The 23,654-nt window shown below is 39.2% G+C and overlaps 1 protein-coding gene across 1 annotated transcript in view; it reads left to right on the plus strand.

Moving 5' to 3' along the window:
• The window catches only part of adamts7 (ADAM metallopeptidase with thrombospondin type 1 motif 7), a 79,233-nt gene that overhangs the window by 5,979 nt on the left and 49,600 nt on the right, over window positions 1-23,654 (plus strand). The window contains exons 3-6 of the mRNA XM_088296828.1: window positions 4,120-4,306; window positions 4,941-5,140; window positions 20,377-20,460; window positions 23,192-23,316. Of these exons, the coding sequence (XP_088152954.1) occupies window positions 4,120-4,306; window positions 4,941-5,140; window positions 20,377-20,460; window positions 23,192-23,316 (596 nt within the window). The remainder of the gene's footprint in view (window positions 1-4,119; window positions 4,307-4,940; window positions 5,141-20,376; window positions 20,461-23,191; window positions 23,317-23,654) is intronic.

Consider the following 23,654-nt stretch of genomic DNA (forward strand, 5'->3'; position numbering starts at 1 on the left):
CACACAGGAAGGTCTATGTGCATCATTTAAAATGTATTTAATAAATACCAGATTCACACTTGATTGATTCCTAAAAGAGCAACTGCTTTGCAGTTACACAGAATAGAACACTCACACAAACGATGCACAGTCTGTTATAAGACAAATCACACATAAGAAGATTAAGAAAAACAACAGAGCTTGATAAAATCGAAGGAAATGGGCAATAATGAGAACAAAATGGTCTAAAAAGTAATTTCAGATGACCGCAGCCAATATTCAACAGGCGGAAAACAGAAGGAATAAACGATTTGGAGTATCTTCTAATTCTAATCAGAGGTGCATGATTGCGGCATCTTGAAGTCATCACTGTAAACTGAGCAGACAGCATGTGGTCTGCTTGTCTGAGAATGCTCTTTATTTGAGCGTTTGTTGAGGAGAGTAAGCGTTAGATCAGTTGGTCAGTTCAATACAAAAAATTTAGAAAGCTAATCCCGACCGCAGCATCTGCGTTGGAGGGAGTGCGGAGCCGCCCCCCAAAAATCTAATTCAATACTGATTTATATGACATACTTATATTCTTCTATATTGTGAAACATTTTCAGCAATATTGACCAACCGTACTAATCACATTATGTTTACAAAGTTGTTGATGTTTGTATTGACCAGTTTATTGGACTTTTCTATAGTTGCGTTGACCTCTTATTGAAGATTAAATATTTTAAAATATAATCACTCAAATTTCACAATTTTTCTCTAAGTCCTTATTTTCAATAGTAAAAAAATAAATAAAATCACACATCTATTCATATTACAAGCAGGAGAAAGTCTATTCGGAAAAAGCTATGCAATGTTTTGGTGAACTTATTTTACCAGATGCTCTTTTCTTTTCCATTGCTTTGCTTTTGTGTACTCTCATTGTTTATTTCTTTCGCACTGAAGTGCTAGCTAGCAGCTAATCAGAGTGATCAATTGTCAAAATGAGTGATCAAAATTTCAGGAAAGTCACAGATGCTAAAATCTTAGAAACGTGGGGGTGGCCATGGGTTTGGCAGAGGCTGAGCTTGTTCACCACGTACTGAGGTTCTGCTCCTGTTTCGTGTGAAATCTGTGCTTTTTAATCAAACACAAAGCTGATATATATGCAGGGAGCCATGACTTATTCTGTTGGATGAATGGCAACACTTGTTGATTGTGCCTATTGCCATCCAGTTGAAGAACGTTTTTTTCTTTTTTTTTTTTTCTTTTTTTTGCCTGTTGCTTTACACCACTGCCTTAAAGAAGAAAGAAAGCTATATTTCTACTGAATAAAGTATGAAGATAAAAATAATACAAAACCAAGAATAATAACAATAAATTATACGAATTAATAAAGATGTGAACATAATTCCTATGCTCATTCATTCACTTTTAATCTAACTGAAGACTAGACAAATTGCCCAAAACAATGTAGATTTCCAAAACAGCCCTCCCAGCTTTGAACAACCAAATGAACGTCGACATTCTGAAGGAGATAAGAGATCTCATTTTACTCAGGTGTTTGTTTATGTTTATATGTGTTGAGGTGCATTTTTATCTAATAGAGACTGAGTCATTTTTATTTCCATTTTTATCCAATATATTGTATTGTTATACATTTTAATGTAAATGTTCAATACTCCTGATAATTGAAAGATAATTTATTTTAAACAGGATGTAGGTGACTTTATTATTGTACATTTGGTTTTATATGATAAATATATCAGTTGTGTAAACCGACAGTACTGACGAAATGCACACCTGAAAAACATGTTCAGAAGAACTTTAAGGACACATAATTATCTGTTTATCACGTCGAGCATTATTATAGATGTGTAAGTCAAGAGTATTTCTACTTTTGAACTGGAATAGTCATGCAAAACAAGCTGGTAAAACCCAGAGCTATGTCTCCATTGATAATCTGTTGAACAACTCTCTTTGCTGAAAATGTTTCTACTGATTCTGGAAAAAGAATGTAATGATATGCACTGTATGTTTAAATAATACAAGTCACCATGCAGCGGAATCGGTGGGTGGGCTGCATGATGTTTCCATCTGGCGGTGATGGGAAACAAACATGACACCCAAAGCTCGTCAGCACACTAAGCAGAGTGGGCTTTGAATATGGAAATTGTCGGTTGTGTACAATCATTCCGTTTCCTCCTAAATTCGATGAAAGCCACACATCTTACTTCCCCTTTAGCATTTCATTGAAAGAAGCTCTTCCGCAAGCTTTATTTGTGCCATTTTAGCAATCTGTTTAGCTTGTGGGGTTACTCTGGTAAATGGGCTGTCACTTTTGGTACTCAAAGTGCTTCACACTATTACCTCATCTATCTACTGATGACAAACCATCAGGAGTAACTAGGGGTTCGTATCTTGCTCAAGGATACTTAGACATGATCTCAATGGCCGGGAATCGAACCCACAACCTCTTGGGTGAGAAACGACCACTGAGGCACGCCACTGCCTTTGGACAAGTTGAGGGAGGAAAATTCAGAATAGACAGCTATTCTTTAAGATAATCTGCATATGTGGCATGGGCCGTCCGTATGAGTGCATATCTGACCAACCCGATTGCCTCATGCAATTCCGTCCAAACTGGTGAATCAGATTTTTATCAAACACAAACCAAAAAAGGTTGGCGGGTGCTAATTTAGATCTATGTCTGTGACCTTGATGAGGACAGGCGCTGTAGAATATAGATGGATGGATAGAAAGCGAAGACTGATGAGACTGTTGTCTTTAGACAAGGCGCCAGGGGGCCCAAGTGAACAGGGTGGGATGCAATGTTTCCTCTAATTTTCCAAGCGTCTGAGCATTCACACAAACTCCCTGAGCATTCCTTGGACCACAGTGAGCAACATCAGATATGCACACGGCGGCCATGCCGCTATCGCACCTGAAAACCTGAGATTATAAATTACTGATGGTGTAGGTATGGTACAAAAAAATAAAATTAATAATAGAAACAAATAGAACATATAATTAAATAGCGAGTAAATGACGAAATTCAACATTGGTTTGGTATTTCAGCCCACTAAGTAATTTTCCAAAAAATTAATTGTCTCAATAAAATTTGTATAAATACGGTACGGAAAGTAAAGAGATAAAATATCTAATTGGGAAAAAAATGGCGAAAAAAAAGAACAAATGCTTAAAATAAATACATGAATAAATAAATAAAAAATAACAAACTATTTTATCTTTACAAAACTAACTAAAACAAACTATAAATTCAGTAAAAATGTCCTTCATTTTCATCTTTTGTAATTAATTTCACACATGAGCCTGGGGGGGTAATTATTGTCAATAGAAATTTAAGGTACAAATACGTTTTAGAAACAGGCAACTTAAAAAGAAAGCGTCCAAGTGTTATTTAATTTAGGGTTGTGATGCATATAACTTTAGAAGCAGTCTTTTGCACCGCACTTATTGTAATTCAGTTTGTGGGCTGCTATACGGTATCTCTATTTGATTTGTGGATGGATGGTTGTTTTAAAAATGTTTTTTAAGGTAATACTTTGCTGAATTTTTACTATACAATACTAATCTTGGTGTTGCACACAGGTAATACACATTTGAAAAATTAAAATTAACGGTAAAACTCGTGAAAATTAAACTAAAACTAGACATTTAAAAACAAACTAAAACAACAACAACAAAAAAAAAAAACATCAAAGTTGCCCTGAAAACTAATTACAACTATGTTTTAAAAACAAAAGTGAAATGAAAAGTCCCAAACTATAATTACCCTGATTCCACAATGTCCATCCATGAATAATGGAAAACATTTCAGTAATAAAACCACATCTAAAAAAGAACAACAGATCCACAGTTCTATTGTTGTTTTATGCAAAACAATCGCTTTAATGAAATATTGTCTGGATTTTGACTACCCCACAAAACGGAGACTGCACTTTATCAAGTCTTAAATGACACACATCTGAATCATGATGCCTTCAAAAACACTGTCTTGTTATTGCTAGATCCCAGTGCTTGGGCTTAGGCTTTCCGAAAAAACTGTCTGTTAAAGCCATTTTATGTGTTTGTAATATTCAGTTTGTCCCTTAATAACTAATTGTTGTTTTGAATTAATCACCAAGTTCCTTCACTTTTCAGACAGGACTGTTCAAATTGTCAAACGAAGAGTTCTTCATCCAGCCTATTGAAAAGCCAAGCGCTGAGCCCTCAGCACCACAGGCTCATGCCGTCTTCAAACGCCATGCTCCCGTTCCGTCATCCTGGAGTCCAGTTGTGCAGCCCATCTCAGGGAAACAAGACGTCAATGGTTCCTGTGGAGTCAAACGTAAGTGTCGGTTTTGTTTTATTTTTTATTTTTTTATTTTTTTTTACAACCGGTGCAAGTCATAAAACCTTTTTGCCATTTACACACAATAATTCATGTCAACATTCAGGCACACTGCTGCATCAACAGAGAAGGAAAAAAAACACATTTTAACCTTTATATTACACCATATGGAAAGCGCTTTATCACAGCTCCAGCTGTTGTGAAATGCGCTCTAAAAATAAGGTTGTATTGTATTCTCTTTGACTCTTCCCTTAAATGAGGTGGTCAAGGACTGCCAGCAAAACAGAACATGTCAAACACAAACCAAAAAACTCCATCAATGAATTAATCATAACGCCAAAATGCCGTAATTGAGAGATTAATAAAGGATAGATTAACAAAAAAAAAAAATCAGCTAATTGGCACATTTGTGAGTGTTGAAATGCAGATATGTGGGTCTCCACTGTACTAAAATATATTTTTATTTGATTGTTGTATATATATATATATATATATATATATATATATATTTTATTTTTTTTTTTTTTCTTTTCGACCGTTATGATGACTTTAGTACCAGATACCAGTAAGCTATGAAAGAGTATCTATGTTATTTGAGAGTGTCAAGTCATCTCACGCATTTGCTGTTCAGATTCACATCACAGTTGGGAAGCGATTGAGACAAAGCGGGAATACTGGGAGCAGCGCCAGAACAGGAAGAAGAGAAGGATCCATCAACGCTCCATCAGCAAAGAGAAGTGGGTGGAAACACTGGTGGTAGCTGACCCTAAAATGGTGGAATACCACGGCAGCAAAGGGGTTGAAAGCTACATTCTTGCTGTCATGAACATTGTAAGTATGAAACCAGATTTGATTGGAATCATTTAATAGTTAGTTTTGTATTCCTAACAAAAGCTCAGCTGCAGCCATTAATTTTCTAACCAGCTTATTGTGTTTAGCGTCACAGGGGAAGCTGGAGTCTATACCCCACTGATTTAGGTGGCGAGGTGGTCTTAGCACTTGTCAATCACGAATTTATTAAATTACAGCTTGTGAGCGAGAGTCATTTGGGACTCGGGACTGGAGCAAGCAGCCATTTGTCTGAATGAGTGTGCAGACTCTTGGCATTAATGTGAGACAGATGTTTTTGGCCACTGCTGAGCCTGTGTGTGTTAACTCGTTGCCAAAAAGGAGAAGGAATATTTTAACATTTGCCTTTAAATGTCAAATGTGCTACCTAACCATCTTTGGCCCTTAGAGTACGATGTCAGCGTACCCATTACAATGATGACTACATTTAGCTATGCCTTACAGAACCTGTCATTTTTGTATTTTTATTTTTTACACTAGCATCAAACCAAATAAAATGTTATTTGTATAACCCTTTTCATATGTTAAAAATGCAACACCAAGTGTTTTACAGAAAGATGCTAAGGGCGTCAAGGACTCCAGCTGGTGCCAAAACGTGAACAATGGGGGAATTAAAATCACCTTGAATATTAATTACATTTGTTTCTATTAACTCTTAAAATGGCAGAGATACTAGGCGTATGGATTCAAATGAAAAGCAGTGCCCCATAACTATAGTCCCGACGACGACTCACTCAATCCCCGACCCAACTACTTCCATCTGCCACCCTCCTTTGGCCAATTGCTATTGTATTTTTATGTAGATGAGCCACAAAGGGGGTCTTAAAATTATTTGTAGAGATTAAGAGAACTCAATATGTTGTCAACTTTATATTAGCCTAAAGCACACTTTTATTAATTTGACAGGCTAACATTTTTTGCGCGATTAATGAGCTAATGGAATTTCCCTTCCACTCTATATGTCAGTGTCAGGGATGTTTCTATCAAAACAAGCCTGAACAAATGAATCAACCAGCCAAGATTGTCTGTCATTTACGCGCGGGGCAGCCCTCGAACTCCGAGGCGAAGCCAGCGTGTTCGACTGCACACATGGTTTTTATTTGCGTCAGCATAAGCAATTTGAATATGCAATACAGAATGGGAAACTTGACATTTGACTCCATCACACTCTTCCAGCCTATTCTAATGGTTTCAGATTACAAGACATCTTTTGGTGTATGGTGTATTTTCACAAGGCCTGACACATACAAGTTATCTCTCTGGCCATGACGATATTGTTGCTTTAGAGGTACCAAGCCTTGTGCTGAACCTCCCCAAGTCATAAGTTACGGCCTTAGAAGCGAGTGAGTCTCTCTTTATCTGCTAAGGGTCTAAGAGGTCATCAACACCTCAAGGGAGGTGTTCACAGAAAAGGGCTCTGGCGTTGGGGAGTCACATTCGCGAGGAGCCGTACCTGGCACCCATAGGACAGTTCAATTTGAGGCCAGAAAGATACGAATGCATGTGCAACAAAGGGGGCCTGTAAGATTAGTTATAGTTTGAAACTTGCTAAGATGACAAACTAAACAACAAAACTAACAGATGAACATACAAACTTAAATTTCTTTAACATATCCCTCCTGTTTATCAAGTTTCAAATCTCATCATCAAAGGCTGTCGCTTGAGGGGGGAGAAAAACTACCCAAAAACTCAAAAATTCTTGGAGAAAAGGGTAGAAACCCATGCCCCAAACGAGAAGCCCAAAAAAATAATAACAATTAAAAGATAATAAAGCAAAGCTAAAGCTGTTTTTGGTCCAATACATGTATGTACAAAATAAACCCAGAACATCAAACATTCACAACTGCAACGCTTTTCTGTGAAGTCATCAAAAAGGGTTCACATATCAGTAAAGTCCTCATCATTTTCGGAGTCAGTATACATAGGTTGGTGTTCGGACAGGGCTACAGAAACCTGAGCAGCTACCTTCAATTCCATAGTATTCATGACTTTGGAAATACAAATTTTATTATGCCAATTTAGTGCTCCTTGATTTCTTTTTATTTTTGATCAGTAATCACCATCAACAGAAGTGATATAATTTGACCAGGACCTCCAATTTGTATTGTCGCCATGAGCACTCATTAGATAAAACCAATAACCTCGCCACTGACTCATGTCAGTTATTTCGGTATATTGTTCTTCTAGTGTAACCCTTCCTGAATAATCTGGTATTGCTGAGACTTTTTCAAACTGGGTTCGGCAAGCCTGCAATTGATTCAGAGGAATGGTAACGGCATACTCTTGTGAAAGAGAGGTTACATTAATCAGTGTCCCTGAGTCTTTTGTCAGAAGCTGCAGGTTTTTCTACATGAGTGTAGACAGCAGTCTGCGGCTGTGCAACTTGGATGCGTCGATGTCGTCCTGGTCTCGAGGTCGTGCGCTGATTTCCACCAGGCACAGCCCTGCAAGGAAGTAGATGATGCATCTGGTCGACAGGGCTGTGCCCAGTCGCCGTTCGGCGGCTCGCTCCATCTTTCCGAGAGGGGTGTGTTTGCCACGGAAAACCCTCTTTCCAAGAGGGGTGTGTTTGCCACGGAAAACCCTCTTTCCAAGAGGGGTGTGTTTGCCACGGAAAACCCTCTTTCCAAGAGGGGTGTGTTTGCCACGGAAAACCCTCTTTCCAACTGTGGTCTTTCGTCGGTACACTGAGAGTGTACGTGGTGGAGATCCTATTCGGAGGGACCAGCGTCGCTCGGCCTGTCAGCAGGGAACCGGAGAAGCTTGCACTGCGACTGGTGGATCCAGCCGCCACGCCCCTCAACTTTTGCTGCCGTCGGGGTCACTGCAATCACCTGATGAGGGCCGTCCCAGCGTTCACTGTCCCAACGAGGTCGTTTCAGCACCTTGAGGAAGAGTTTTTCTCCCACATGGATGTGGTTTATCTGTGGATCAAAACACACTGGCCAGTAATTGTGGTCAAACATGTCTTTCATGTGGACTGGGACAGATGTGCCAGTCGCTGGTGGTTCTGATGAACCTGAGAGTCTATGTGTGAGGCCATATAGGATAAAAAGGGGATAGTGTCCTTCCTTCGGCTGTCACTATCCTCATTGCTGTGATTGAAACACAGTCTGGCCATTGTCTCTTTTTTTTTTCTTTGTCTTGATAAGTCAGTTCCATTCGTGCGTTCCACAAGTCCTGCAGACCGTATGCAAAATGACGCTTTGAGTCAATTTTGCAACAACTGTCCCACTTGTTACAAACATTATTCACAAAATGCATCATTTTCACTTTAAATCACTCTTGAAATTCCAAATGTCAGGATAATTCGATTACACAACTCTTTTTCCAACTGTTTTAACATCATCATGTGTTGTTGGAAACAACGTAATCCATTTTGAAAACACATTAATTATAACCAAACAATATTGCAACCCAAACAACTAACACTTTGTCTAAAAAAAAGTTTTTTGTTGAAAAGTCTTTTTGTGGGAACAATTTCATATCATACTTCCCCCTGTTGACACACGACTATCTGCTCGTGTGTCAATCATCTTATTCCTCTAATCAATGAATTAGGCAGCCAGGATTTGCCATCTGCCAATTTGCTGATCCTGTCCTCAGCAATGTTTGCACCTTTGTTTTCTCCCAACGGTGCATTCAATTAGTGGTGTATTTTTTCCTGGCGTGAGATCAAATTGTCAAGTTGATTTGCTGCGTGTGTGTGTGTGTGTGCATTACCCCTTGCTGCATTGTCAGCGAGGCAGTATTCAATTGTAATCGTGTCATTTTCTGTTCAGAGAATTTTGCGTTTACAAATACTTATTTAGACGTGCTTTATGCACAACTTTTCTTTCATCTTCTGTGATTTTTTAAAGCGCCGTTTGCCCAATGTCGACAGAACACATAAACATTTGTCAGTCCACATTGTAACCATACAACTCATACAAAATGGAAAACCCCAAATCTTAATTAGCTCACAACCGCCTACGCTCTTCCTGCTTATCCGAACAATTTCTCTTTTACAAGTTATCTGCTGGTATCAGACTATTAATACTCCCATCGCATAAAAGTCAGCGTGATTTCTTCCTACAACCTTGGTTCTCAGTCACTTTCTTATCAGTCTGAAAGCGCACCTGGTCTGTGTTACAAGTCTGATTTCCTCCAGTCGGGAGGAAAAAGGAAAAAGAATGTCAAAAAACAAGAGGTCAAGTCGGGGGTTCGTGATAATTTGGAGCGGCTCCACAGTCGTGTGATGCCTTCTAATGGTGCGGAAAACAAAATGACGCTGGGCTGAAATGCATCGCACCTTATTAGCGTAATATCCCTGTGACAATTAAGTCGCTGTGCAATGTGAATGTCGTGTGATGGAATGTCATTTTTTTTTTATTCCTTAAAGCAGCAGTGAAAACTGCTTGATCCGATTGTTGTGACTAATATGCAAGTGATTTCATGAGCCCTGCGCGTCTGCAGCCACACAAGGTCATGAAACCATTTTTTGAAGTCACTGTTTGCTCAAATGGCTCATAGTAATTTGGTAGTGCTAATACATCTTAATCAATGAGTTCACGCTTGACAAGTTCAAAAGCTTGTCAGCCTCAAGTGTTCAAACATTTTTTTTTTTTCTTCTCAAATGTCATTGGCTTGTCATAAATGATGTCCAGCAATGGTCGTGTGATTTCTCAGTAATTCGCAATCCATGCCTGGCAATAGTTGCATACACCTATAAAGGTCATTATTTACTTCTTTGTTATTGGTTTTAGGGCTCGGGCAACGACTTCTTTTTCCTTGTCCCCAAAAATGCGCCCCTTTTCAGTCAAAATGCGGCCTAAATATGTGACTTCCTTTTTTAACAGCTGCATCTTATCTTTAGTTCAGATTATATCGTCGGTTCAATTTGATGACACATTAAGTAATTCTCGTGGTCAAACGTATGTTTAATATCTTCCTCGATGTCTTCCCCGCTGTCATTGTCAGAGGGGGAATCCAGAGGTTTGGACATCAACTCGCAGTCCGAAGGCCCACTGGGGTCCCGGCCTAGTCATTCATCATCAGGTGACTCGTCAACACGGCGTCGACTAGGCTTAACTTTTCCCCCACAATGACGAGCAAGATGACCTTTTTTTCCGCAATTGAAACACTTGCCTTCCTTGAACCACTGTTGATGTTTGGGTGACAATTTGGACAAGTCAACTGGACTTCTTTTTTTGTATTTTTGTCCACGTAATTCTTCTTTGTTATCACGACTCGGTCCCGAAAAATTTATGTTTTTATCAAGACGTTCAGTTTTTTTCTTTTCCTGTTCGACACGTTCATTATTTTCTGCATAATTTAGGATTTTCTTTTCCATTTTACAAGCTGGCCAATTTAAATTATGTTGTTCTATTCGAAAAACCTGTGATTTTCTTTTCCTTTTTCACCTAATCACAAATTTCTTATCACAAAAGTGAACTTGTTAATTCTATTTTATTTCCAATTTTTCCGAATCTTTTGACTCATTTCACTTTAACCAATTTTACCTTAAAGTGGACAAGTGCCCATTAATGTTATTGTAGTTTCTAATTCCTTCTATGCTTTAATGAAATTTATAGCCCTTCTAACTAAATTTCCATCTTTTTTCCTGTGTCATTTTCCATTTCTGTTCTACTTTGATTCCAAAAATTATCAACTGAAATATGAAATATAAACTCTTTCTTCAATTCACCAAAAAGCAGGATCTAATTTCTATCCTCCTTCTCTCATTCAAATGACACAGCCTTCAATCACTAAACTCTCTCTCTCTTTCCTTCTCCGCACCTGGGACCTCTCCACAGGCTGCTCCTTCTGCACGCCCCTGATTTATGACCACCCCTCCTCTTTGCCTCCTGCAAAGGCTTTTCTTTTCCCAATTTCCAAATTCACTGTAGTTTTTCCACAACCACTCAAAGCTACCAATGTGTTGAATTAAAAATGTCAAAATCAGGAAACACCGATGCTTTTGCAAAGATTCCTCATGTTCACTTTCAAAACCTTCATTCAATCTTTCATAACACCTACTTCTCTCCTTCAACTCATGCAACCAACTCAGTGTTCTGCGTACCTCAACCACATAGGCTCTAATTTTGTTACTCTCTACAGTTTTCCACTTGCAAATCTGACTATGACACCTTTCTCACTTGCCCTATCATTTGGACTTCATCAGTCCTTTCTATGGAACATTAATTGTTCCTTTCCCTTTTCTACACATTCTTTTTCTTTTCTTATTAACTTCCAATCTCTACACTGCAAAGTTTCCCTAACTTTACTATACTACCGAATACCTCAATTTTAGAAAATTGGAGCAGTTTGTCAACACCTAGGGTGTTCTAAAAACTGGTTTCTCATCAGTAGGACAGCAACTCAATTTTCCTGTTGTGGCAATTCTCACTTCAACTTTTTCAGGTGGAGATTTCTTGTCTATTACATCCACAACAGTCCGCTGTTTATAATCCTACTGTATTACATGGGATTAAATACCAAATGGTATTTGTAATCCCCAATCACACCATTCACTCACTTTGCATACAGTTTTTTTTTTTCAAACATTCACAAACAAAATGATCTACTCACCCCACACACTCGCACACACTCCAGCTCACTGACTCAACCCCCTTTCTCTTCTTCGTTCTCACACACACACATAGTCAGACACAGACATATACACGGGCCCACAAAACAACACACACGGTTCTCAACATTGAACAGCTAGAAACGAGAAGCTAATCAATATTTTTCAATTTCAGCTAACCTACATTTTTCCTTTATTTCAAATTCGGAAGGTTGACAGTTAATTTCCTTCATCAATTTTGCCGCCATTTCTGACGGTCTTAATTATTCTTGATGTCTAGTTATGGTTCCTCGGTGTTGAGAAAAATTCAAATTGCCTGACTTTGGGTCGAATACCAAGCTTCTACTCCCAATTTGGAGCGGGTATTCCTGGGTGTTTTTACTCACAACCCTCGGTCAGTTTTAGTTTTCTCAAACGTTGGACATTCATACAATACACATACACACTCACAGATTGATCAGTTCTGTGTCTGTGAAAATAGATAAACTATTTTCGTCTTCTATAAATAAACGTTGTACTATCACTTCCAAATATAGTAATAATTACATCTGTACTCTACCAGAAATAAGAACCCCTAAATCTGCCTTCCAGAAAAAACAACAGTTAATTCTGTACTATCCGAGCAGATATAATCAACTACACTTGTACTCTCTACCAGACAAGGAATGCCTTAATCTGCCTTCCAGAAAAAAAACAACAGTTAATTCTGTACTATCCGAGTCTTCCAACAAGCCTTCCAAAATAGCAAAGTTAAATCTGTATTTCTTCCAGAAAATAACGAAGCTAAGATGTACTATCTCTTCGGGTAAAGGAACTCCCTGAAACCCTACTATCCTTCAAAAACCTGAAAACTCAAGTTTTTTACTATCTGTTGTATACAACCACTGACCTGTGACAATCTCTTCGCTGGTCGAGACACTCGCGGTTCATGGATGAAGTCTGTGTTCTCTCCGGTGGAGGATGGCCGAGGACCGGCCTCCTGGAAGAGAGGACTTTTCACGATGGCGCCGTTTTCAGTCGTCGTCAATCGTCCACCGCAGATCACACGTTTTCATCCGGCATTCGAAGGACCAAGTAATGTCAGGGATGTTTCTATCAAAACAAGCCTGAACAAATGAATCAACCAGCCAAGATTGTCTGTCATTTACGCGCGGGGCAGCCCTCGAACTCCGAGGCGAAGCCAGCGTGTTCGACTGCACACATGGTTTTTATTTGCGTCAGCATAAGCAATTTGAATATGCAATACAGAATGGGAAACTTGACATTTGACTCCATCACACTCTTCCAGCCTATTCTAATGGTTTCAGATTACAAGACATCTTTTGGTGTATGGTGTATTTTCACAAGGCCTGACACATACAAGTTATCTCTCTGGCCATGACGATATTGTTGCTTTAGAGGTACCAAGCCTTGTGCTGAACCTCCCCAAGTCATAAGTTACGGCCTTAGAAGCGAGTGAGTCTCTCTTTATCTGCTAAGGGTCTAAGAGGTCATCAACACCTCAAGGGAGGTGTTCACAGAAAAGGGCTCTGGCGTTGGGGAGTCACATTCGCGAGGAGCCGTACCTGGCACCCATAGGACAGTTCAATTTGAGGCCAGAAAGATACGAATGCATGTGCAACAAAGGGGGCCTGTAAGATTAGTTATAGTTTGAAACTTGCTAAGATGACAAACTAAACAACAAAACTAACAGATGAACATACAAACTTAAATTTCTTTAACAGTCAGGTTTTTAACCTCAGTTGGATGTTGTGTTGACTAAAATCGTCGAAAGCATGTTAATTGCTTTAAATCAGGCATCACTAAATCGGACCGACAGATGGTTCGGACCGGACCCAAGACCAATCTATGGTGATTGTTGTTGAAAATGACTAAATATTGAAACTATATAAAAATGTGAACATAAGCTAGACATGAAGGGAAGTTGGACTTTGGTTCGGACCTTTTAATTGGAAGAAATTTTAGTCGTGGACCTCTGTGACTTTTAATTGAATACCTCTGCCTTAAATGTTGCATCATCACAATTTATGATTTAATATGCTCATTTTCATAAATGGGCACTTTCTTCTTCCCAAAAACATGAACACTTGAGCGCTTTAATGATCATGTTTATTTCTCATGTAGCTCGATTTTTGTGAGCACCTTTTCAGCCTGTTCTTCATTCCTTTATTAATGTTATAAGTTGCCTTCAAATATGAACGTGTGTTTTTGAGCTAGTATTTTGTAAAATAAATTGCCTTAGAAAAATTGTAACTTATACTGCTGTGCGACGTATGAATGTTTTATTTCCACCTCATTCTGAATTTTTGGACCATTTTAAAAAAAACATTTTGGCTTGCCTCCTCCGCCCCAAAAATAGCCATCCATCTGGGTCGGAGGGAAGGACACTTCCATCCCAGGGGCGAAATGTCCATCTCTGATCATTATCATTGTTATTTGCATTAGTTGTATTCTCTGAACTTTTGGATTATTAACACACGCCATTTGAAACTGCAGCACATTGCGAGTCCACATTACTGACCTTCAAGTATGCAGTCTAATATGCACATAAAAATGTATGTATAGATATATGTATGTTATTGAGGTATTTAGGTTATTGAATATTGCATGTGCATAATAGACAATATTTTTCTGCTTTGTTTAGTTTCTTTGTAAAACAATCATCTTTTAGGGCGCCGCATTGGCTCGGGCCAGCCCCGCATCCACATACGTGTTCGTCATACCTGGGCAAAAGTTCAACCAAGTGTCTTTAAATCAACTAGGGCAAAATTCCCCAGTGTTTCCTTATCTAAGAGCGATAGTTCAGGTGTGCTGAAAAGATACATAGTTACATTCTCGGATAAGACTGGTTCAAATGGCAAATCACCCCAAAAACATTTTAACCAAGCAGATTTTGATTTTATTGAAACTTCTGTATTTGTTCACCAAAATAAGATTTTTTTCCTCATTGTCAAAAAGGGGCATTCCCGTCTTACTTTCATCCCATATATCTTGGACACTACTGGGTCAATCTTCACCAAACAGGTATTGTTGGAAAGGGAATTCAATAATACCTGAGATTTAGTGTTGTGCCATCACCATCAACAAGTAGATCAAGTTTCATTAAAATCCAAATCTGCTTGGTTAAACCCACTGGGTGATTTGGCATCAAATGACCCTGATCCAGCTTGGTTATACGGCAGGGTATAATGAGGTCCACAGTGGGCAGTATGTTGTGAGTTGGCTGTGTGATGTGCTGTTCAAAGTCCATTGGCATTTATTAAAACCCTATTGTATGTGGCACGTATGAAGGACGATAATAATGATTCAGAAAATTTGCTTAGGAGGGATGGAATGCTGCAGTGGTCTGCCAACTGTGACATAGAGGACCGACAGCCTGTTTAAAAAAAAAAAAAAAAAAAAAAAGGCATGGCATTAACTTATAATATCTAGCCAGCCAAGATGGCCCATTTTTCACGAACAAGCTCAGTTTATTTATTTATTTATTTTTTTATCAGATGATTTATATGAGAAAATGTGCAAGTGAGCAGATGCAACCTCGGAGCTACATATGTGAGCGAGAGGCGTCCCAGACTAAAAGCACATGCCGCTCGGCGATGCGCACCGTTCAAAGACAGGCCCGGTGTTCAATGAGGTCTTTTTCTGAAATTGACACCCACTCTAGAGAACAAGAGATATGATAAGATATATTTTTGAACTTCTTCCTACTCCCTTTGCACATTGTAAACCTTGTTGAACTATGACATCATCTTTGTTCAAGAATGAATCCAACATTTGAGCTACTTTGGTTGTGCTGTTGCGCATGTTTCTCAACATTTTTCGTCTTTCCGCGGGTCTTTAATGATGTGTTTGTTCCACGGTTTTTCCTCCCTCACATCTCTAGCCTTTTATAGTGAGAGTAATTACTACCTCCATGTTTGGGGTTAAGTAAACTTACTTTCCTTGCATTATAGATGGACCCCCAAGTGATTTAGCCAAATACAGTGCTGCATGTCTGCTCTGACCGCCGCTAATTAAACTACTGTCAGAAGTCAGAACCTCAGGGAAAGGAAGAGAGTTCACTTACTGAGAAGCTTCTAGTTTTGTCGACAATAATAGATTGAGGAAGCTGTTATTATCCCACATATCTTCGGATGCATTAAACCGCCGAGCTGTGAATGGTTTGCATTTACGAAAACAATCTTGCACAGTGTCAAGAGAGACCACCTTTGCCCCTCTCCTTTCAATAGGTAATGGCATCAATTTTCTTAGTGAGCAAATGTTCGATTGGCTTTAGAAGAAGTTTGTTGTGTTCCTGCTTCTCAACTGTATGGCGTTAGTCATCACACACGTGCAACAGCCGGCACTCTAAACCTCTACCGTAAAAAGAAAATGGAGGCCAGACTCAAAGCAAATGAGTCTTAGAAGGATGCTGGCTGAATTCAAAGGAAACTTTTAAATCTCAGGCGTGCCGTGCAGATGGACAGCATGTGTCTGAGAAGCTGAAAATCAATGACTGCGCTTGTTAAAACAACAAGCTGGAATTCTTATTTGTATTCCTGAAAGCGTGAATAGGGCCTACTAAAGAAAAGAAAGCAACACTGAAGCTGTACTGATTCTTATATTTATCCAGCCACTTGAACGGGAGCCGCTTGGCTCTGCATTTAAGAGGAAGGGATGAGTCATTGCTGCATGCGCGTATACACTATTTTAAATGACTTCTTCCATGAGACTATATAACAAGCTTGCATGAATTACACATATTAGAATACCTGCCTGAAGTGTAGATTGCAAAAACAGATGCGCAAAAAAAAAAAGGTAATTACAAACATTAAAAAAAAAAACTGAAACAAAACAAAAGCAAATCAAAAATCACACATCAAAAAGCAAACTAACATTTTGTTCCTGAAATTAGTTTGTTGATAAGGGGGAGACAGATTCGCGGCAGAGTGGGCGAGAAGGACAACTTGTTTGGATGTACGCAAAAGACTTATTTATTTATTTATTTTTTTTAATCTTGATTGAATCTTTGATTCATAAATATTTACAAACACACAATTGGTGTATAACAAAATATAATGTTTGTTTTTGAGCGGGAATTTATCTGTGACCACTCTGTGTGACTCACCTTGGGTGGCAAAGAATAGTTTTGATGCCTGTGCAGCCCAACCTCCATTTAGCATGCTCATACTTATTTGAGATTGACATTTTTTTATTATTGCGTCATGCATACAATGTTATGCCCAACTCACATGGATTTATGAGACGCCAAACAATCAGGATGACCCGACACCACCACCACCAACAACAACAACAAAAATGAATGTAAAAAATCAGTCTATCTTGTCTTCCTTTCCCATATTTGTGCTACCACAGTCACTCAATAGCGACCACGCATCAAGTGTTGTGTTTGCGAACTCGAAAATCTCAGCACCCGAAGTAACACAACATGACCCATTTGCCTCAATCCATTGACGGCAACACCGGACAATTAAATGTGACCTAATGACCTACCAAGGTCCTTAGAATATACAAATTTACACTGCTAAAAAAATATGTTCCTCTAATTTTTAATGTATTAAGGTTAAATTTAAAAAAATGTTTACTTTAGACCAGTGCAGTTCCCTATTTTTTTTTTTTTCATGATTTCAGGCTTTGGTGGATTAGTGTCCAAGAAAAGTGAAATATGTTTGTTTGTATTTCGTTTCGTATTTATAGATAGTTTCAGAGAATGAGTGCAACTTGGCAGAGTGGATATTTTTTGCTTCCATTTAATGCACAAAACATTTTGTGCCAAACATCAATGCGTAATGCACTTGTGGATGGTTGCTGCACCACTCAAGCCTTCGGAGACAAGCATGGCCATTTAAAAAAACAAAAAAACAAAAAAAACTCTAATCGAGGGCTTGACTGGATCGTTCCTTCCATATTAATAAATCATCCAGTTTCCATGGCTAAAGAGAGAATACCTCACCTGAGCAAACAAAGATCTTTGAGTTGTAGATAAACGAGATAAAACATATTGTTCTGGGGTAAACCAAATATCAGGACAGTGTGTGGTGATTGTTTGGATAGCATCATCATATGATTTACTATTCAAGCTGCAGTATTTACCGTTTTGATAGCACGTTTAATCTTCATGTATCATTTGAGTTGTATTGCAGAAGAATCATTTTCAGAATCAGAGCAGTGACCCTTAAGATGTGTTTGAGGCAAGGACTGAACGCCGTGCACCATTATCATGTCCTACTATCAAAAGGCTTCTCGCTGAATAGTTTTCAAGGCCATCATAACAGCCTTCACTTCAACTTGAACGTGCAATAAGGAGGAGAAGACATAGCAATATTTCTATTAACAGTATGCAAAACACCTCACATCCAATCACTACGGAAGCATTCCTGTTGTGTGCTATTCTGACCTTGCCTTATTATGTCTTCACGTACAGTGGAATGGGCTTTACTCTTTCTACTTTTCAAATGAATGTGGTTTTAAAAGAAAAAAAATCAATAATTTTCCAGAAATGCCATAGTAGGTGGATTGAACACTGTAAATTGTCCCGAGGTGTGAGTGAGAGAGCTGCTGGTTGTTCGTCTTTGTGAGCTCTGCGATTGACTGGCAACCAGTTCCGCCTACTGCCTGAAGTTAGCTGGGATAGGCTCGATTGATGAACCATCAAAATTCCACAATTACAATGGCAGCATCTGTCTGTTCTTCATTCTCCAGAACCAAGAAGTTACATTCTAGCAAACCCAAGCACAAAACATGCACTCGTTCGATAATAATCCCCAAGAAGGATTTCAAGGAAATGGGATCATTTTCTAAAATTCACTCTTTTTAATGATTGTAAAAAAAAACATTTCAAATCTTTGGTGGTTAATATTAGTGGATTAACTTGTCAGACTGTCAGATCATTGGAACATATTTAAAAAGCAGTATAAAGGATCACCTTTTTCAAAAATGAAACTTAAGTACAGCGGGGACGGGGGAAGGGGACTCTGTCTTGGCTGCTTTGTATTCTTAGCAGTGGGTTTTCACGTTATAACATGGGATATTTGCAAAGGGAGTTCGCACAGATCACTTTACCAATAGACGTTTCTTTTTTCCCCCAAATAATGCCAAATGCAGCTAGTTGCACTTTAGCATCCCAGAACCTTTCTCAGTCTCTCTTGTTGCCAAATGAAGGAAATTCACAGGCAGCACTGCAGCTTTTGGAAACTCCTTTGTTACGTGCTTGGGATATGCAGGGAGAAAGAGTTACTGTCCCCCAAGGATTAGCGCCCGTCGTCCGTTGCCAGGGATGGTGGGTGTTGGTCGCCAAACAAACAACTGAGAGATGGGCATCGCACTGCAATGATGGCCATATTTACGCCACTCGTTCCCTTTGTTAGAAACTCAAGATTCTACGTTTTGCTCCTTAAACACGCGTAACACTATGCGCAAACACTTCCACAATTCTGTCTCTGGCAACCCATCCCTAAACCTGCAGATTTCTGATCATATTTCAGTGAATAATGATAAGTTAGGTTATTATTTATTCAAAATAATTTTCTTCATATTAAACTTTTGGGTATTTTTTTTTCAGCCCCGCCTAAAATAAGCCTCACAATGTTGTTTTTATGTCACATTTTTCTTTCCCGCTCCATCAAACTCATGCCAATTAAACTTTTGTGTTTGTATATGAGAATATGAAAATATAGAATGCAAATAAAGGTCAGTTTCTCTTTTTTTTTTTTTTCTGCATACATTTGTTGTGCACTCAGAAGGCGACAGCAGTATGCAGTTGCTCACGCGCGCAGCTTCGAGGGAACATTGCCTCCAGGCAACACAGCGGTATGCCACGAAATTTAGCATCAACTCTGGATTGAGTTTGAACACACTTCCCATGTTGTCGCTATCCGTTTACATGCGGACTGGAAGTTAACATGCCATTTTACAACAAACGCTGAAGTGCTGCGAGCTCTTGGAATAAATTCTCCATCATTAACTGTTTTACTTGGCAAAAAGGAATTTCAAATAACATTGTCTTTTGTTTCAATAGGTCACAGCTACACTGCCGATATTTTGAATGCAAATTCCTGCTATTCATGTTTGTATGAGCATATACAAAAAGAAAATCAACAGATTAAGATTAAAGAATTTAAAATGTAATTATGACTAGTCAGAAAGATGATCTTGGTATGTTAATTCTGGATCATCAAATTTTTTAATGTTAAAAGTACTCTTGCAAAACATGTTTTGCTTTCAGAATCTGCATGTGCTGACCCGACAAAAATGCATAGTTAAGGACAACATTTTTTTTTTTTTTATTTGGATGTGCCCGCCATTCAGCAGACACCCAAAACTAAATAATGACACTTTAAATGGAGATAAACTCCTCCAAAAGTGGTACATGGGGATTTATATGCCAATAGACCACTTAAGTTGTGATCATTATGATTGCACTGCAAATGCTACGCACATATGATCATGATTGCTACGTTGCTTTGTCACCCATCAAACAAACTGGAGCCTCGCACATTATTTTCTATTGTTTTTTTTATCTGGATTATTATGTGCGTTTCCTAATTATCTTCAATAAAAATATGTAAAATTAATGTCAATTAAGTTGACTGGATTCGTGCCCCATGATACGCGAAATGTGAAAATGTATCTTGTATGTTTTTGTTTCCAGGTAGCCGGTCTTTTTCAAGATCCAAGTATTGGAAACGCCATCAACATTGTTGTGGTTCGCCTTATCTTACTGGAGCAGGATGAGGTAAAATGCTTTTTCTTTGTTTTTGGTTCATTGCAATGCTAACTCAAATTCCCCAGAATGATAATGTCGTTGCTCATTTGAGTGGCCTTGACTCAAGGCTGCCTCAAGATGAAATGCAAGGGAAATTTATTCTATATTTTTCTAATACCTAGCAGGTACAATGATTGGCTCCCTGCAGCTCTACAATCAAAGCTAGTTGTCAAAAAGGTGTCTTGGGCTTGATTTACACCGCAGGTTCAAGTACACAATTCCAGTTTAATGGCGCTATGCAATAATTTCGGCCTTCTTTTTGCATATGAATTTCAAGTGACTCAGCCATACTGGATGCCACCTTACAATGAACACAGAAGTACTACAAGCAATTTACATTCATAGAGCAACCTTGTAACAAATCGTACGAAAGCAACTCCACATGCAACAGTATTGTGTAGTGAAGACACAATACATAACTAGTACAAATAATAAACTGCGGTGAGTGACCTTCTATAGTTAGCTGTGCTTTCGGAGCACGATGAGGACATAACTTCTGATTTGGTGACCCACAGCTCGTGACCATAGGTGTGAGTGCTAAAGTAGATCCATCTGTTTGGCTTAGCTCTTTCTTCACCTCGACAGAGCGATAGCAATTCTGCATCACTGCAGAGGCTGCCCCAATCCGCCTAACAATCTCCCACTCCAAGTTTCCCTCACTCATAAACCAAACCCTAAAATAGTTGAACTCCTCCACTCCAGGCAGGATCTTTTCCTTGACCCTGAGAGAGCACTCCGAACAAGGCCTGAGATTGGACGTTCCGATTCTCATTCTAACCACCTAACATTCAGCTCTGAACCACCCCGGCGAGATTTATAGATTGCTGCGTGATGAGGCCACAAGATCCACATCATCCGCAAAAAGCAGCGCATAGCCAGCATGATGCATGTTTGACCTCGCGCTGGTGCAATTCTGTACACATCCATATTAACTTTGGGTCAAAAGTGCCCTCGTAAAGCTGCCAGCCAATCAGCGGGCCCATATATACAAACAACCAGAGCTGGGCACTTGACCCTCTTTTGCCGGTCTGTCCCACTCCCCCTGCGGTCGCGATCTCCGTACCGTTCCAGCCTCAACGGCCTTATTCATAAAAATTGTCAACCCCCTACCACGTTCCAACAATGGCAGACGTTTATTTAAACATCCTTATTATGGGCTTATTAATCTCCTTCTTATTATTTGCCTCCTTATTCTTCTTTTGCCCTCATGTAACGATATGCCCCAGTAGCAGGTGGGAGGCACGTTCAGTGATGTCAGAATTAGGAAATACAGGCACGCTTGAGTGCATCCTGCTGTCTCAAGTCTCTTCATACACAAACAGTTGGTCGTGGTGCTTTTGACGCGATCTGAGGCAATTTCTTTCATTTGCCCAAGTAGGTTCATCACAAGCATGAGCGCCGATTCGTGGGCCGGACTAAAATCCTTTGTTAATCGAACCTTTTTTACCCCTGAACCTAAGAAAAGAGTCGCTACCTGCGTTCAATTGTTTATTATTTCGATTGCGATCCCACTGTGCGGGCCCGCTGTGCTCAAATTTATTGACTGGGATGACCTGTGGAAGAAAAGTTGGAACAACTATTTTGTCCATTAATGTATCACAGAAGTCCAGTCTTGCAGTGAGTTGTTTATTTTATGCATGAAGTCATGTGTTAAAATCTAAATAACCATTTGAATTTAGTCTACCCCATGTTTCATCTGTGTTCATTGTGTTGACAGTTTAGAAAAATGATGAGGAAAGGGTTGTTATTTTCCCTGCTCGTAGCAGCATCGGTTCAGCTATAAACGCTTTTGGGAAGGTACTTCATCTTGATGACTGTTATTAAAGTCTGTTTGGATGTTGGGGAGAGGGGTTCAAGCAGTTGAGGTCTAAGTTGTCTGAAACCAACGCAATTATTGTATCTTGTCCATCAGAATGTTTGTTTTTCTCTCTGCAGTGACCAACTTGTGTTTTTGCTTCTGAGTTTTGACCTTTTATTCTAGCCTCTGTCAATATTCGAATTCAGGGCAAAATTCCAGTTCCTGAAACATTCGTAATAACCCGTTCACATGCAGGAGCGGACAGAGTTAGTGCCGCATTTCAATAACCTGATATTAACAATAGCGCATGGACACCGTGACGCAAATAGACGTCATTCGCGTTTGTTATAAAACACATTCATTCATGTCACTCACCACAGGAATAAAGCAGTTGGTTTTCTCCACACTCCAAAAGTGTTCTCTGTGTTTCGCCGTGATTTTTTACCTTTGTTTTTGTATTTGATGAAGTTGCGCAATGCGCACAGATGTACAGACGTATACAGCTACACGTGTTGATATACACACTGTGTCATTTTTGCCGTCGAGACTGTGGACAAATCAATGTATTCAAGTTAGGCCTGGGTGCTGCACCTGCAAGTACTTCCTGCACTACAAAGACAAAATTCTTTGTGATTGAGGAAGAGCATGCGCAGAACACAAATAAATGCAGCGTTTGACAAGAGGTAACCCGATTGCGTTTACATGACCCAATATTTGGGTTAGAAAAAAAGGTAACCTAGGTGTCTTATTCCAGGGGTTTTAAAAATGCAATAAGACAATATTCACGTTTTTATGCCCGTTCACATGGCATTTAAGAACCTGAATACTTCCAATCTTTTGGTTTGGTTTTAAAAGGGTTATTGACTACATGTAAACATAGTCACAGTGACATTTGCTCTACAGGAGGACTTAAAGATTACTCACCATGCAGACAACAGCTTGAGTAGCTTCTGTAAGTGGCAGAAACGACTCAACATGAAGGGAGACGATCATCCTCTCCACCACGATGTAGCCGTTCTCCTCACCAGGTAAATAAACGATTTGCTTGAGGGGAGGATGGACATTACTGGTGGAGAAATGACCAGAACGACCAGTATGGCCTTTTATGCGATCGGAAGACGTTGTACAAGCAGAGATGAAAGTGAAAAGTTGCACAGCAAAAAGAGTTTCCGGGGTATAGACAAGGCTGTTGCAGCTGGTGGATGTAAGGGGTGATAACAGTCCAGCAGAGAGTCAAAAGTTCGATGCTTTGACTCCCACGTCCGTTTGAAGGATTGCTTTCAGCCATCTTTTTGACTGTAAAATTAGTCACTATGCTCCTTGCCACAAACTGTTCTCCTTGTGTTACTTCGTCATCACCTTTTTT

This window comes from Idiotropiscis lumnitzeri, chromosome 5, assembly GCF_059441095.1.
Source record: "Idiotropiscis lumnitzeri isolate Australia: NSW breed Sydney's pygmy pipehorse chromosome 5, RoL_Ilum_1.0, whole genome shotgun sequence".
NCBI lineage: Eukaryota > Metazoa > Chordata > Actinopteri > Syngnathiformes > Syngnathidae > Idiotropiscis > Idiotropiscis lumnitzeri.